Source organism: Corylus avellana, chromosome 1 (assembly GCF_965113065.1).
Source record: "Corylus avellana chromosome 1, dhCorAvel1.hap1.2, whole genome shotgun sequence".
NCBI lineage: Eukaryota > Viridiplantae > Streptophyta > Magnoliopsida > Fagales > Betulaceae > Corylus > Corylus avellana.
Genome location: NC_142490.1, coordinates 45689609 through 45707453, shown reverse-complemented (window position 1 = coordinate 45707453; position 17845 = coordinate 45689609). Strand labels below are relative to the sequence as shown.

Sequence of the window (17845 nt, the reverse complement as noted above, 5' to 3'; positions counted from 1 at the left end):
GCGTGATCGAGAACATTATGGGCCAAAGCCTGGACCTATAAGGATAGTACGATTGGTCTACTTTTGATCTCTTTTCCCCCTTGGAGATTCCGTGGACCCAGGTCCAGCTCTGGCTTCTAATCCTGACCGTTGATCGCGTCATGATCGTGAACAGATAAAAAAGATAACGGTCGTTTTTGTTGTATAAAATCCTAAAGAGGAAAGAACCAATCGCAAGCCACACCCTAACCCTCTCCTCCTCTCCCCCCCCCCCCTCTCTCTCTCTCTCTCTCTCTCTCGCTCGCTCTAATTTGTCTGCTCAAGTTCGTCTATGGTGGGAACTAACCCTAATTCAATTATCACCCGCGCTTGGTGGGATAAAACCCTAACCCTAATTCACTGTCCCTGCATTCTCTGATGGGCTCCATGGTCTCGGAAAAGCTCTCGGTTAACAGAGAAAACCCAAGAAACCTCACCACCGCCACAACGAGGGCCATGCCCGCCGAGCTCGGGGCCCAGAAGCCGCCGCTTACGATTCTCGACCGGTTCAACGCTCTGCTGAAGCAGCGCGGCAAGATTAGGGTTTCAGCCGGAGAAGACGCCGTTTCGCCGCCGAGTGCTGAAGAAATCGTGCAGATTTACGAGCTGCTGTTGTCGGAGCTAACATTCAACTCAAAGCCAATCATCACAGATCTCACCATAATCGCTGGCGAGCAGAGGGAGCACGGCAAGGGCATCGCCGACGCGATTTGCTCTCGGATTATCGAGGTGGGTTTCGGTGCCTGTGGAATCTTAGGGAGGGTGGGAAAGGGCTTCGCTGAATTGTAGGGATATGGGATTTATGATTTCTGTATTTCTCTTGTACTCGACCTATTTTTGTGTAATTCTCGAGTTCTTGGATGTGTGGAGATTAAAATTTTGCTACTTTTATGGTTTCCCCTATTTTTGTCTTTTGTACTGTTTGGTTGCCGAGAAAGGTTGGGAAAAGAGCTCATGGAGAAACTTTGAATTTCGATGATTTGTTCGGGGTCTAAGAGACTAAAACATCCATTGAAGTGAGATTAAAATGTTTAGGACTTCAAATTTTCCCCTTCCCCTTTTCGTGTGTCATCTGATTTGTTGATGGATTCAATTTAATTTTCTTTCGATAGTCTTAATATTAAAAAAGGTAAACTAGTGGGAATTCCCGGCATGTAGTTCTAGAATTGGAAGTATTACTTTCGAGTTCATGGCACTAATATTGTGTTAGAATTTTAAGGAGTGGCGCTGGTTAGTACGAGCACTTGGTCACCAGTCGAAGAATTTCCATGGAAGATTGCGGATGAGAGAAGTGGAGAGGTTGTAGTTTCGGTATCTAATGGAATATTTGACTGTAGTTGAACTGGAACAAATCTGTGATTCCACCCACAAAAGAAGCCAGAATGCTGCTTGTAGTACTTGTTGAGTATCAGGATTTATAGCTCGTTTCATTGCTTCTGTCCTATCAAAATAAGCCTTAGAAATTGATATCTGTGTGATTATTGATACTAATTAATCTGTATACGGTTGGCTGTGCGTTTGACTGCAGTTGAGCTCCCATGTAATTGGTGGCCAGTTCCCTAGGAATATAAATTTTTGGATTTGTAGTGTCAAGGGGTAGAACTTACATGGCATCTCATGCTTAATTTCTGTGCAACAATAATTAAAAATCACCTTGCCTTGATTTGATATTACTTTTGTTGTTGTTGTTGTTGTGTGTGTGTGGAAGGAGAGGGGAGTTGAACCCTGTAATATTATTGTTTAATTTTGAAGCAAACCCTATATTGTTCCAAGTCAATCCTTAACTTGGAGGTTTGTATTTTCTTCGTAGTGTTTGAATGTGCACGAATCATATAGTTTGTGTGTCTGAAGTGCCTATCATATATACCCCTCCAGTGTGTGTGTCCAATTTCTATCTTTATTGGTAAATTTTTTGGGTGGACCTACTTTTGGGAAAGTAGGGGGAATTGTTGTTGTCGTATGATATCCTTATATTATCCTTAATGGCTAATACTTGTCTTCTGCAGGTCCCAGTTGAGCAAAAGCTTCCTTCTTTATATCTTCTAGACAGTATCGTCAAGAATATTGGTCGCGAATATGTTAGTTTCTTCGCATCCAGTCTACCCGAGGTGAGTTTTGCTTTATACTTTGCATATGCTTCATAAGACATTAGTTTGCAAATCATTTGAATCTGATGAACTTTTGGTTTCATCTTTTCCAAGGTTTTCTGTGAGGCATACATGCAAGTTCAACCTAATCAGTATAATGCCATGCGCCACCTCTTTGGCACCTGGTCAGCAGTGTTTCCACCTTCTGTTCTTCGTAAGATTGAGGCACAACTGCAATTTTCTCCTTCAGTAAACCGTCAATCATCTGGTTTGACTCCCTTAAGGGCTTCTGAATCTCCTCGACCAACCCATGGCATACATGTTAATCCAAAGTATCTGCGTCACTTGGAACATTCAACTGTGGATAGTGTAAGCTTTTTGTTGAATTCTCTCTGTTTTTTTTTCCCCTGAAGAAACAAGGGTTAGACTGCTTCCTTTATTAGTGTTGTAGGTGAAATTCTGTTTACTTGCCTCTTTTTAAAGGCTTGCAATGAGATATCTGTGATTAAATGCAATGCTGCATATTCTAAAGGCCTTGTTGCTGGACTAGTGTCAACTTATATATGTCACCAGAAGTAGCCTTATTGGAACATACTAACATTGATATCTTCTATTTTTATAAAGTTCTGCAATTCAGATATCCAGATTTTCTGGAGGGGTTGTTACCAACAATTGAGAATTATCTGGAAATATTTTCTTCTGAAACTGTAGTATGCAATAGTTAATTTCTGGAGGGTTCGCAATAGTTAACATGATACCTGGAGGTTTTCAAAGTTGATATATGTGTTGCTTTCTATTATTGATTTGTGCGTATATGAAGTGGACACCTTTTGTTAAAATATGGTTTTTTTTTTTTTTTTTTTCACTCTTGCAGAATATTCAGGAAGTTAAAGGAACGTCAGATTTAAAAATGTATGGTCAAAAATCTGCCGTTGGATATGATGAGTTTGATTCTGGTCATGCAGAGGTTGTTTCCTCCCAAGGTGGAGCCCAAAGATTGAGCTCAACAGGAAATGCAGGTCATGCACCTTTTGCCTTTGGGGCTAATAAGGTACATCCACTTTCAAATGCCAGACTTGTAAGATCCTCTTCCCCTTCAAGAACTGGGCCTGATAGGTCTTTACCGTTGGGGGTTGAAGAATTTGCAGCAGACCATTCTCCTAGAAGGTTTGTTGATAGGGGCTCTCCATCTCATCCTGTTTTTGAGTATGGACTTGGTAAAACAACTGGTAGAGATGAGAAAATGGGTGGCTGGAAGAAAAAACACTTTTCAGATAATAGTAAAAACTGCTTTGAAACTACTACAGCATACAGCCTTAGTAATGGACATGAGCACCAAAGACCAAGGGCATTAATTGATGCATATGGAAATGACACAGGGAAGAGATCTTTTCATGATAAGCCTCTGCAGGGTCAACGCCTGGACATAAATGGTATGGAAAAAAAGGTTGCTCCAGCATCATGGCAGAATACTGAAGAGGAAGAGTTTGATTGGGAAGATATGAGTCCCACTTTAGTAGACCGTGATAGGAATACTGATTTCTTGTCATCATATGTTCCACCTCTTGGAAGCTTTAGGGCAAGGCCTGCCTTTGGAGTACAGAATGCTTCCTCTTTGGAGCCTGATAACAGGATCAGTTGGTCTAGTCAGGCTCAGCTCCCTGCAGTGGATGATTCTTCTATAATTGCTGAAGACGCAGCCCCCTTACCAAGTGTATGCTTCCTCAACTTGTTTCATTTGCCATTCTTGTTTTTTATGCAGCTTTGTTAGATGATTTGGAATTCAAATGATATTCTTGCTTGCGAAGTATTCCTTAGTTGTGTAGATTGGTGTGTTTTTTCTTAATTCACTGTCACAGCTAGAGTTTTCCTTTATAGGGTATAAGGAGCCTTTTATCTTAATTTAGTCCTTTTCAGCCATTAGTGATGGATATATCCATTTATTTTGGGTCTCCTATTTGAGAAGGAATCACCTATGTTTTCCTTTTAGTATTTTGAATCCCAATATGAACATTTTTTTTTATGCTGCGGATTGGTGGGAGCACTCTTTGAAGTTACGAATGTTAAAAGGGTGATTTGCATGCCTAAGGCCTTTACATTTTTGTGCTGTTTGTTTGTCTTATTCTGGTTTCTGTTAAAACTTTAGGAGTTGATGGTACTTTGTCAAAAAAGACAAAATTGAAAATTCAGCTTGGTAATTTTGGGATATTTTGTATATGTTTCTGGTTATCAGTTATTATGTGTGTCCGCTTGAGAGGATTTTACTAGTTAAGGTTTCCTGGTCCAATAGGTCATAAAATTGTGGTCCCTGTCAAATCTGTTTCTTTCTTTCCTTCTATAATTTCCATGTTTTTGGGCATTTCTACTTCGAATCACGGCTGGAAACTGTTAACTATTCCTCCTATACTGAAAAATTCTACTTTTGATAAGCCATACATGTTTCTCCATCAAACATCAAGTGTCAAAAGAGTTAATACATGTTTCTCCATCAAACATCAAGTGTCAAAAGAGTTAACAGCCTCTATTTCTCTGCAGACAACATTTAATTATTGGTGTTTCACGAATTTGAAAATTTGCCTTTTTTCTTTATCCAAATTCAGAACTCAAAACTGTACTCTCTTCTTTCTTCACAAACCTGAGACCACTGATTTTTCCCAACCTTTAGCCAGTGATAAATTCGTGGAAGAAAACCATATTACATCCTCTTTTAACTGCTGTGCAACATCATTTGATGTTTTTGCTTTCGCATTCAAATTTTTTCTTTTTGATAAGTACATTCAATTTTTATTTTGACTTGGAAACTATTGATTTGTTGTAGGAATTGGTAATACTAAGAAAAAAATGAACTTCCAACCTTAACTTTTGAAATTCTTATATTTTTACTGTAGTTTGGCCGTGTATCATCGGGGAACATATCTGGATTCAGAGCTGAGGGAAATCGGATTCTGGATTCTCGCTATCCTCAGGAGGCCTGGAATATGCCTCCCCATCTCAACAAAGGAAGAGGAAGGAGTTTCCGTATGCCCTTATTAGCAAGTGGTATATCTTCATCAGATGGTAGCAAAATGTCTCCTCTTATTGATAAGCTTCCTGATGCTGACCCACAACTTTACAGACCCTCAACTATTAGAATTGGTTCTTCTGATATTGATTCTGTTAGTGTTGAGGCCCGACCAGCTGTTGTACCAGCATCGGTTGGGGTAAGGCCTGCTCTAAATGTGCAGAACTGTCGCCAACAGCCTCTGCAGCCTAGTTTTCCACAGCAGAAACAGATGAGGAGCCAATTCGAGTCAATAAATGCTAGCAATAATGTCAATAATCTTGATTCAAATGGTTCTTTATATGTGCCTGAGCAGCAGTTGGATAATTTTGGCAATAAGCAGCTGAGTTATACAAAGCTGCCACAATTGCCTAATCAGCGTGCAGGACTAATTCCTCTGAATCATCGAAATCAGGTGCAAGTCACACATTCACAACCACAATTTCCACCTCAGGAGGCACATCAATCTTTAGCAACTGTGGTGCAACCAAATTTAGTGGCACCACCTTTGAGTCATGGATACATTCCACAAGGGCATGGTGCCACTATTAGTACAGTTCTGCCAAATCGTGTACCTGGTGTACAGCGGATGCTACCTATTCAAAATATCGCTAACAGCTCTGTACGTTTACAGGGGGGAGCCTTGCCACCACTACCTCCAGGTCCCCCTCCCACTTCATCACAAATGATACCTATCACACAAAACGTAGTTCCAGTTGTTTCTAATCAACAGACAGGCAGTGCATTTACTGGGTTGATTGGTTCTCTCATGGCTCAGGGTTTGATCTCATTGACCAAACCAACCCCTGTACAGGTACCTACTGCATTGATGTTTCTCTGTATGCTTTCAATGTTCAATAGTTGATATATATTTTTTTTCCCCTTCAAATGCAATTTTTAGATTGTCTCTCAACAAAGTTATTTGATATGTAGGATTCTGTGGGAGTTGAGTTTAATGCGGACCTTCTTAAGGTGCGTCATGAGTCTGCAATTAGTGCCCTATATGCTGATCTCCCAAGACAGTGCACAACCTGTGGCCTCCGGTTCAAATCCAAAGAGGAGCACAGTAGTCATATGGATTGGCATGTAACCAAGAATCGTATGTCTAAGAACCGTAAGCAGAAGCCTTCGCGTAAATGGTTTGTCAGTACGAGTATGTGGCTCAGTGGTGCAGAGGCATTAGGAACTGAAGCAGTTCCTGGGTTTTTGCCTACAGAGACCGTTGTAGAAAAGAAGGATGATGAAGAAATGGCTGTTCCTGCTGATGAGGATCAGAATGCATGTGCATTATGTGGAGAGCCTTTTGACGATTTTTACAGTGATGAGACTGAGGAGTGGATGTATAAGGGGGCAGTCTACTTAAATGCACCCAGTGGCTCAACAGCTGGCATGGATAGGTCTCAGTTAGGTCCTATAGTGCATGCTAAGTGCCGGTCAGAAACTAGCGTGGTTTCCCCTGAAGATTTTAGACAAGACGAAAGGGTATAATTTCTCATTCAACATTTAATTTTTACTTGCATCATTCTTTAGAATGGTATGTCTTTGTTAGACTGTCATTTCCATCAGTATTTTTGAGGTCTTTATTATGCATTTGCATATACAACAGTGAGCAATATGTTACTTTGATATTTTTGTACTTTTGCCTGAAGTCGACTTTTAATTTTTATACTTGATCATTATTTAATTGTCATATGCAGGGAATTACTGCTGAGGGTAGTGAAAGGAAACGTACGCGGCTTAGTTAGATCAACTTCTATGTTGTGTGTAACTTACAGTGATTTTCTTCATGTTAACGGTATGCTCTTAACTTACTTTTACAGTAGAGTTGGAGATTGCGGTACCTTGGCTTGATGCCAGAATATTGTACATGTATAGTTGGACTTGTACCAAGCAACATTGTCTTGCAGCAGAGGTTACAAATTCTCTCACATTATTACCTTTCTGGCATTCTTTTTCTATTTGCTGTCAAAACATCAAGAGGGACATTCGAAATGTTCCTTATTGTCGTTAGCAGGTATTCCTAGCGATCATCCCTTTTATGCCCAAGGAGATAGTAAATTCACCTTTGAACTGTCAAAACAAAAACAGAAGGAAAAAGGGGAAGGGGGGTGCCAAATTATTGGAACTATCTCTTTTGTTTTTCCCTCTGTTTTCTTAAAAAATTCTGCAGGTGGAAGTTATCTGTAAGCGGAGGGCTCCAATGCTTGTTTCTCATCAAACCAATCAGCAATGGAAGTGAAACTACAATCATGGTTGAGACCACCTATAGGCTTCGAGCCTTCATCTTTTTTTTTTTTTTTCGTTCCTGGATTTGGTTTTAGGTTCTTTATAATGCAATTAATAATTCTTTTCTATTTTAGTGGGGTTGTGTAGCGCTTAAGGCTGTTATTGTCACATGGAACTGTTACATTTGAAGAGCTTTTTCTCTTCCCATATAAACAAATGTACTTGCTCTTTTATTAAGTTGAATGAATTTGTTTTCAAGCACCTTTTGCATCTCTTCCCTGTTTGGCTCTCTCTCTCTCTCTCTCTCTCTCTCTCTCTCAAACATATCTGGGATCAGGGCACTAGAGAGATTGAATTAAAGCACTTACATTATCTGAAAGTGATGATATCAATCGAGACTTCTTACTACGGTGCTGTATGAACTACTTCCAAGCATTTCTAGCACTAAAACATACCTAATTATTCAGATTTTCTAAGCTCTAAAACATATGTTCCTAATTATTCATATTTTTTTAATTTTTTTGTTGCATACATTTGCAAGTATTGGGAACAGGCTAGCTACATTGAGTGAAATTTGTGATTGAAGAGCATCTCGACATCCTTATCTCCACGGCCACTGCAATTTACTACAACCTTTGTGCCATCTGGCAAAGTAGGGCAGAGTTTATTAAGAAACGCCAATGCATGAGAGGCCTCCAATGCTGGAATTATGCCTTCCAATCTGCATAACAGTTGGTATGCTGAAAGCAATAGGAACCAAATCAATTTTCAAAAATACTTAAAAAAAATAATAATAAAAATAAAATCTCTTATAGAATAATTGGGACCGGGATCCAAGCAATTTGCTGTCCAAAGGGGAATAGGATCCTCTCCAGTCCATTATGGACTGGAGAATATCCAATTCGTGGTTAGGATTTCTTTTTAAAAATTCTATGGCTACAAATGTGACACATATCCCATTAATAAAAATAATAATAAAATATTATTTTAAATAAAAAAAATTAAAAAACAAATTAATAAAAAAAAAAGAAGGGCCATTTTGGGTAGGGGTGGCTTTAATAAAATATTATTTTAAATAAAAAAAATTAAAAAACAAATTAATAAAAAAATTAAAAAAAAGAAGGGTGTGGTTGGCCACCATAGGGGGTAGCCAAAAAGAAGGGGGTGGCTGGCCACCATAGGGGGTGGCCGGCCACCCCCTTCTATTTTTTCAATTTTTTTTATTAATTTTTTTTTTATTTAAAATAATATTTTATTATTATTTTTATTATGGGGATATGTGTCCCATAAATAGCTATAGGATTTCTGAGAATAAATCTTAGTCATGAACCAAATATTCTCTAGTTCATAATGGATTGGAGAGGGTCCTGTTCCGTCCAAAGGACTTGCAATTTGAGCATTTAATTGTGAGAACCTGTATGAGGCCTATTTGCCCAAATGAATTTTGGGTTGTCCAATTACTTATCCGAACAGATGGATCCTATATAGATTGTCTCAGAATTATGTCTCACAATTACTGTTCAAATTGTTAGAGATCCGTATCCAAATAATTGCGTTGTTGCTTACCATCTAGAGCTTCCTGATCTGTGGCAGTGTAGAACTCTGCACGTCCCGTGTCTTTAAGATAACTCAGCTCTGGGCTAACACCAGGATACTCAAGCCTGCATTAATTTTAACAGTTAAATAAATATAAATGAATTCAGATCCCGTTTAATAGAGTAGCTTCATTTGAGAGGTTATTCAAGTCCTACTAGCTCAAATTGCCCGGACCAGATGTACTCGAATCGATGGAACCATACAACCTCTCACACTGGCTCTTATTGTAGTGCAATAAGATGACCCTAAGCCTTTTTTTTTTTTTTGGGGGGGGGGGGGGGGGGGGAGGGGGGTGTTCGGGGGGGTACTTGATAAAAAGTATAAAATATTTGTAATATGTACTTACCCTACACCAATAGAGTGTGGTCCAACAATTTGGCCTTCCTCGTCTTGCAACAAATAGCTCATGGCTCCATGATAAACTCCTACATCACCTCTAGCCAGAGTGGCAGAATGGCTGCCACTCTCCAGGCCAAACCCAGCACCTTCAACTCCAATCAACCTCACATCCTTATCTTTAACAAATTCATGGAACAAACCCAATGCATTGGAGCCACTCCCTACACAGGCAAGCAACACCTCGGGCTTGTGACCCCACCTCTCCATTGCCTGCCTCCTTGTCTCTTTTCCGATCACTGATTGGAATTCCCGGACCATGCTTGGATGTGGATGGGGCCCGACCACTGTTCCTGTCAGGTAGTAGCTACTTTCCATGGTTCCCATCCAATCCCGGAGCGCCTCGGAGCTTGCATCCTTAAAATTTCCGTCAACGGATTCAACCTACGACAACAGTATCCACATATAAATAATTGATTTTTTTAATTAATTAAGATGTGTTTTGATAGTGACAGTCAATTGAACGTGTGTGATTCACCTTTAATATGGTCCACTTAAATGTCATGAGTTCAAATCCTAATTAACTCCTTTTTGTTAATGAAAAGATTTAAGTGAAGTTCATAAATAAAGGAGAGTTTTGGAGCTAAAAGAAGCAATATATATATACCGTAGCACCCAGAAGCTTCATCAAGCGCAGATTAGAAGACTGTTTCTGCATATCTTTGGTGCCCATGAAGATGGTGCACTCCAAACCAAGTTTGGCACATGCAGCAGCGGTTGCGACACCATGCTGCCCGGCACCGGTGGCCGCCACGACACATTTCCGGCCCATGCGTTTGGCAATCATTGCCTGAGCGATGGCGTTGTTGATCTTGTGTGCTCCACCATGGCTGAGATCCTCCCTTTTTAGGTATATCTCTGGCCCTTCTCCTTTACTATTCTTGTAGTAATTCGTGAGCCGCTCCGCAAAGTATAGAGGCGTCTCCCTCCCAACGTAGTCTCTTAGCGCTGTTGCTAGTTCTGCCTGCAATACATCCATGACCAAAAAATAAAAACTTCATTTTTGCATGAAGAGTCAATTTAGCATTTTCTTTCCCTATATTTAATATGGTATACTCAGTCTCCCCGTCATTTATTTAAATATTTTATGTATTATCTGCTTAAACTTTTAAGATAAGTGATAATTTAATATAAATTAACCTGAAAGGCAGTATCACGTAGAGCCGAGTTGAATTCAGCTTCAAGCTCGGCCAAACAAGTGATCAATGACTCTGGCACGTACTTCCCACCAAACCTCCCAAATCTTCCTTTACTGACATCCATGTCGACAGTTTCAACCTGCGGCTTTGTCAATGTCTTCATGATCAAATTGCTCGACCCCGGGGTGTTCTTAACCAGTATGTTGCGATCAACAACTACTGCACGAACCACCGAGGAATCGCCAGTTCTTCTCTTAACGATCAAGTGTCCAGTAAGAAGATCACGAGTTCGCATGTTACAAGCCATTAGTTTCAAGTTGTATGTGTGTACGAGGGAGAGAGTTTCGTTTGCTTGAAGTTGTTGGAGATGAACATGTGTTTCTTATAGAGGACAGAATATTTCTCTTTCTCAAACGTATACGTACGAACTCCACGAATGAAAGGAAGCATTAGAAAAACGAGGAACACGTTCGACGAGTGTGTTGTAAAACGAAAGCCACTCATTTTTTTTCTTTGACTATTCCAAAGACATGCATAAAGTGTGTGACCTTCTCTTACCTTAGTATGAACGTGATCAAACAAAGTTTTATGTCACGTGCTCGAATATCAAACACTTGACTGAGTAGTTGTTTTCAAGAACTTTTTGACTTTTCTAGTATACCTTAATGACCTCTAACCGTCCATATATAGATGGACTTGTTACAATAACCCACTTATTATTTGAGTGGGCATTATTTTTCTTAAGTTTTTTTTTTTAATTTTTTTTTTTTGCAGTGTAATGAATTGATACTTTTTTTCTATTTTTTCTTCTTTTTCTAATCACTAGTACTTAAATACAATGATGAATTGAGCTTATAATTGTGTCAAATTCTCCAGTTAAATGTTTAAATTCTAACAACCAATATTCTCAATAGTTAATAACAAAAATATTCAAATTACAAGACCACTTAGATTAAGAATTTAACTTAGAGTACTAACCTCAAAAAGTGTGATATGTATTGAGTTATTTTGCACCTCGTTGATTAACATCATATTTTCATATGTGATGACGCAATTTAGGATCAAACTCTAATAAATTAATATCAAATTTACATACCAAAAGCCTTAATTTAATAAAGTCGAAACCTGAGAGAGTATTTGATTTGAGAAATTGAGAGGGACTAAACCACAGTGGGAGAAGAAAAAGGGAGAGAAGAAGCCGGAAGCTTGAGAAAGGGAGTAAAAAAAAAAACAAAAGAAAGAGAGTTGATAGTGGGAGACAAAGAAATAAAGTAAATAATATAAAACAAAGTGAATGGTGGGGAAGGAGAAAATAAAAATAAAACAAAAAAAAACAAAAAAGAGAAAGAGGAAGTTGGCGGAGAAGGTGGGAAAAGAGGAAAAATGAGACAAATAAAGGAAAAAGAAGGCTGAAGCACGAGATTTGAGAAGCCAAGGAGTAATGGAAGAGTTAAAAAAATTTCACGTAGGGGTCGCTTATATATTTTTCTCTTAATAGTTTAAAGGGGTGTAAATTTTTTTTTTTTTAAATCCTACGTAGGGGCCGTGACCACCAATGTGGCTCCGCCGCTAGCTTACAGTATCTTTCCCATATAAAACACGTGGTGCACTATGATTTTGCGTTCTGAAAATACATCTTCACATGTCATTATAGTCCACTTTTTTGGATCTTTGTGAGCTAGGCCAGGGTACCACGAGGTGAGCTGGAGTACCACGTCTACAAGGATGAGAAGGATCTTCCATTATTTCTGTTCTCCTACGTACCTTCGACGGTGGAATGGCGGTCCAAAAATACAAGTGAAACTTTTCTATTTTCTTTGAAACTGAGAGAATCTGGGCCCACAAAGATAAGGGGGGTGACAGTGACACTGGACTTATACTATAGGCTTTATCTTTTTAACGGTAGGTGTTACATTGCACACGTTTAAAACAATATGATTTGGTGGTACAACTTTTTAAAAATCAAGATTATGATTCGAGGATACAACTTTTAAAAATTCAAGATTACGATTGCAAAAAGGAATTGATAAGCGCCGAATGTTGTATATTCAAGTCCTTTAACTCGCATATGTTAATTCCTTAGCAAGGTTATTTGTTTGATTTTGTGTTGTTTTAGTGTTTTCAGGTGTTTAATAAAGATATAAGAAATATCATTAATTTTGGGCTTAAAACACACTTTAAGAAAACCTAGAAGATGTGGTTAAGCTTAAATTAATCAATCATAATTCATCATAGATGACCTATATGATGGGATTAAATTTAATCAAATCAAAGAAATGATTAAATAAGAATTTCTCTAATTGGAGTTAAAATCGGATTTGATTAAATTTTAGATTTTTCATACGTCTTAGTATTTTGCCCACAACTTTCAGCTCAAATATCGGATTAAGGTGAAACTAATAGCATTGGAAAGCTAACTCAAAATGTTACAAATCATTGCGAAATAAGATTTTTTTAATTCAGACGTGGCACTGCAGACAAATATTATAGGGACGGTTTGGCTTTATCTTTTAACGATAGGTGTTACATTGCATACATTTAAAACATAACGATTTGATGATACAATTTTTTAAAAATCAAGATTATGATTGCAAAAAGGAATGAATGGCCAAATATTAAGTGAAGCTTTTCCTGAATTTTTATAGGGACTGTTTGGCTTTATCTTTTAGCAATAGGTGTTACATTGCACATGTTAAAAATATAACGATTTGATGGTACAACTTTTTAAAAATCGGGAAAAATTCACTTTACCTCTTGAAATTTCAGGAGTTTTTTAATTTGAACCCCAAAATTTAAAAATTGGCAATATACCCTTCTAATGTTTCAAAAATTTTCAATTTAAACCTTCTGTTACTAATTTTCGTCAAATTGGACGAAAATATATGAAATTACGTAATTACCCTCAGGCTTTTTTAAAAAAATTTCCGTCCAAGTTAATGGAAATTAGTAATAGAAGGTTTAAATTGAAAATTTTTAAAACAACAGGGGAGTATATTGCAAATTTTTAAATTTTGGGGTTCAAATTGAAAAAACACCTAAAATTTCAGGTGGTGTAAAATGAATTTTCCCCTTAAAAATCAAGATTGTGATTGCAAAAAGGAATGAATGGTCAAATATTAAGTGATGTTTTTCCTGAATTTTTATACGGAAGCAAACCAAATGATTTATTTTATAAAATTTAAATCAGATACAAATATTTTTTTCCTTATTATTATTGTTATTAGTTAATTGACGATCTATTGGTGGTATGGATTAGCAATGGGTTAGAGCACCGCATCGGGCTGGCTAAAATGCCCAAGTGCTCACTGAGAGCTCAACAATTTAAAACTTGGAAAAATTACAATTTACTTCTTTAAAGCTAATAGTATTTTTAATTCGAACATCAAAGTTTCAATTTTTCCAATCCACCCCCACAAAGTTTCAATTTTTTTCAATTTGATCAATATTATCCCAAAATTTTCATAATGCCCCTGATTTTTTTTTTTTTAAAAAAATTTTTATGAAAAAAAAAAAACAAATTTGTGGGTACAAAAATGGCGAGATGGCTTAGCCACCCCGAATTTTTTTTTAAATTTTTTTTTATAAAAAATAAAAAAATAAAATTAGGGACAATATGAGAAGTTTTGGATACAATTGGTCAAATTACAAAAATTTGGAACTTTGGGGAGGGGGTGGATTGCAAAAATTGAAACTTTAGTGTTCGAATTGAAAAACGCTTTCAACTTTAGGGGGAATAAACTGTAATTTTCCCTTAAAACTTAAATTAATTACAAAATTGTTCTATCTACTTTCTTCTAATAAAAAAAAATCACTTTTGTCATAAACATTGGCATCGTCCCTGCCAAAGGTTGTGTGGTTTAATTACCTTGTGACTAGTCTATCGGGGCGTGATCATGGTAGCACTTGCCATCTAGAAATTGTTCAGGTGATGCTTAAACGGCAGGAACCGCAAACACTATTTCAAGACCAATTGAGCTATAGTTTGAAACCATCAAGCGAAACTAGCAATCATAGTTTTTTTTTTTTATGTGGGGGGGGGGGGGTCTGAATAAAAAAATTTCGGGGGGTGGGAGGGGCATATTCTAATTTAAAAAAAAATTCGAAGAGAATTTTTTAAAAATTTGGAGGAAAACATAGTTCCGCCCCTACCCACAAGGACATCAGTAAGATTCAATGCGACAAATACTAATAAGGCATGTTTATAGAGAGTCAAACCCACAACTTAGTACGTGTCCAACTATTTTGAGGATTTCCTTCACCAATGAATTATCGCTGCTGGTGATACCCTAGCTAACGTTGTAATGAGGATCCGTCGGCTTTTGTGTGCTGGACTGCTTTGTAGTTACTGTGAAGTTTTATTAAAATTGGTAATAAATTGCATCAATCACGTATTTTTCATCCTTCTCTAAGTGTTGTTTGGGATCTAAAAAAGAAATTTCAATTTTCTTCTTTCTTGCTAAAAAAGCTAGAACCCCTGATGCCAACAACAAATATCTTACTACAATCAACAGCCAGCCCCAGAAGAAAGAACAGAATAAACCCTCTACATCAACCAACTACTCAGAAAATGAGCAATTAACTTACAAAAACAACAGAAACAATTAAATGCCGAGCACTAACAAAGAACACAAAACAATTCAGCAGCAACTCAACGGTAGTTCTACGCCTCAAACAACAGTCAACAGCAGAAACACAACAGATCCCACTCTCAATCTACTAAGACTAGACGCTCTCCAGCAAAAAACCTGATGCAGAGAGAACCAGGCATTGATCACATGTTACTTGAGCTAGACACTTTTTTACCAGTATTAAGGTCTACTTCTTTGGAAGTTTGTGAGCAATGAGTACTACAAGTAACTCATGTTGTTTGTAATTACTCTGTTTCGCTTTCAAACAATTGAAGAATTCCTAAACTAAGTTAAGTGATGCTCATAGTGCTAAATTAGCAAAAGCTCCAAGCTGTTTCGTACGTCTTCCTTGTTGTTTAGTCGCTTTTATCAAAATTTTCCAGGCACAAAAATTGATATGCAGAGCTAATGTGTTATCTCAAAGATAGCCCTGCTCTGTATTGGGCCATTTAAGAGTAAAACAGAGGAGTAGGGTTGAGAAAGCGCCACATCTTGAGCAGGCCAATTGTATATATCAACTCAAGATCAACCCAAGTATGGAGCAAGCTTCTAAGGCTGTTTCGGTATAAAATATTTTAAAAAATAATTTTCGTATTTTTTAATGTTTGGTATGATCAAAAATAATAGTCAAATTAAAAATATTTTTAGTTAGACCAAAAGAAGATTCTTTAATTTCGAAAAATGGTTTCCCTTTTTAAATGTTGTAATTGAGTTTGTCCTTAAAAATGATTTTGTTAAAACTATTTTCCAATAAAAAAACATTTTACATCGAAAATGGAGCCTTAATTATTGTTTCCATTACGTGCCGAAGATCAAGTTGGGCTTAAGTTTTGTCATCACGTCTGGTGTGGCCAAGGGATGGCTGCCCCAGATGAGGGGCAGCCTCCCTTTAAAGAGAGGGGCCACTCCTCTGTGATGGGGAGGCCAACTGCCAGCCCACCTTTATTTTCTTGCTTTTGAATTTATTTTTTATTCAGTGCCGATTTTTAATTTTAGATTGAATTACAATGTGTCAATATATTATTAGTGTTGATGGAGTAATGCTAGAAGTCACTTTTATGTTTTTTTTGTGTCACTTCAAAAATAATGTGTATTTTAAAATTAATACTGGGTTTATAATTGATTATTATTAAATTTTGATCAAATAGTAATTTTAAAAATTACCGTATTTTTGAAGTGACACAAGATAAACTTTTAACTTTACTCGTGTTGAGGTGTTTAAGTGGACATGTGACATTCACTTCCATTATAAATGTTAAAGAAATGGCTATTTTTATACAAACGCAAAACACATGAGTCTATTCTATAAAATTCAAATAAGAGAGAGACTGATTTTATAAAAATGCAAATTAGAGGAACTGCTTTGACATTTTCTCAATGTCATTGTGATTTGTTCATTGAAGATCTATCTATTGGTGGCATGTATTACGCAATGGGTTAGTCTTCTCTATTCTCTTAAGAGTCCATTCTATTAGGATGTGGTGTAAAACTCATTTTTATAGCTTTGAATAGAAATTTGATACATCATGTTAAAACACCAAATACAATGGAGATAAAAACACCGTACCTTTAATTCAAATCAATCCCATGAACTTTTTCATTAATTCTAACCTAATGACCACTACTCACTACTGAATTCTTACTCACCTCTGAGCCTCAACATAGGAGTCTCAAAATCAACCAAAGCGATGGATCTGATGGTTTTATCAATGTGTATTTTGTCTATGAGGTATTTTGTCAAGAGAATAATAATTATTTAAGGTGAATAGTTATATTTATATTTATATTTTTATTTATTTTTGTTGAGACAGTTATCAACCCTAGTAGCAACTTGATTCAAAGCCTGCTAATAATTAAAAAGGATCAGTAGTGACAGACCACGACCACCTTCGATGCTTGAGTGAGAGTTTGATTATGACAAGAGTAATAAAATAAGAAAATGAATAATAAGAGTAAGAAATGCGTACGTATTTGTAGGGGTGGCAAAATGGGTACCTGACACGACCCGATTACGACCCGCGGGTACCCGTTACACGATTAGCCTATACCCAGACACGACTCGTTTAGCTAAACGGGTAATCGGGTTTGACACGATTATGACATGAAATTAGCCGGGTAACCCGACACGACCCGTTTTACCCGTTTAAAATAACTGGGTCTAATTGGGTAGACATGACCCGTTAAAACTTAAAACCCTAAACTATAAAATTAAAAAAAAATAAAAAAATAAAAAATAAAAATTGTAATATATGAAGAGAACCCATTTATGGAAATGAGGGAAGAGAAAGGAACAAGAGGGCTATGGCTCGTAAGAGCAAGAGGATTAGGGATCTTGGTTTTGGTTTGGGCTTTGTGGGTCTGTGACTTTGTGAAACGCCATTGCAGTTGTAGAGACCGAGAAAGAAGGTCTCTTTCCATACTTTTTCCTTTTTTTTTTTTTTTTTTTTTTTTTTTTTTTTTTTGTGGGGAGGGGGTGGGGGACAAAGCGAGAAAATTTAGTTTAGTGCTCATCCTTACTATGTTTATAAACTAGTAGAAAATCTCCAATTCTCCATACTAGTAATCTCTAAAGCTTTGTTTGTTTGGCAGGAAATATCGGTGAGGACGGCGACTGTGAGGAGGGAGACTTGAGAGAGAGAGAGCCGAGACTCGAGAGGGAGAGTCGGGAGACACCGAGACGGAGGGAGAGGGAGAGTCTGAGAGACCGAGATTGTC

General features: G+C 37.4%; 2 protein-coding genes across 2 annotated transcripts; one reads left to right on the top strand and one right to left on the bottom strand.

Moving 5' to 3' along the window:
* Nucleotides 1-246: 246 nt before the first annotated feature.
* PCFS4 (PCF11P-similar protein 4) lies at nt 247-7101 on the top strand. Its single transcript, XM_059579656.2, has 7 exons — nt 247-747; nt 2025-2126; nt 2220-2474; nt 2980-3819; nt 4994-5959; nt 6079-6627; nt 6843-7101. The coding sequence occupies exons 1-7, from the start codon at nt 397-399 to the stop codon at nt 6888-6890; spliced, it is 3111 nt and encodes a 1036-aa protein (XP_059435639.2). The 5' UTR covers nt 247-396; the 3' UTR covers nt 6891-7101.
* A 320-nt stretch (nt 7102-7421) lies between these two features.
* Nucleotides 7422-10841, bottom strand: LOC132168657 (tryptophan synthase beta chain 1). The gene is made up of 5 exons (XM_059579657.2): nt 10504-10841; nt 9971-10327; nt 9314-9747; nt 8938-9032; nt 7422-8111 (listed from the first exon to the last, which is right to left on the bottom strand). The coding sequence occupies exons 1-5, from the start codon at nt 10807-10809 to the stop codon at nt 7930-7932; spliced, it is 1374 nt and encodes a 457-aa protein (XP_059435640.2). The 5' UTR covers nt 10810-10841; the 3' UTR covers nt 7422-7929.
* Nucleotides 10842-17845: the final 7004 nt, after the last annotated feature.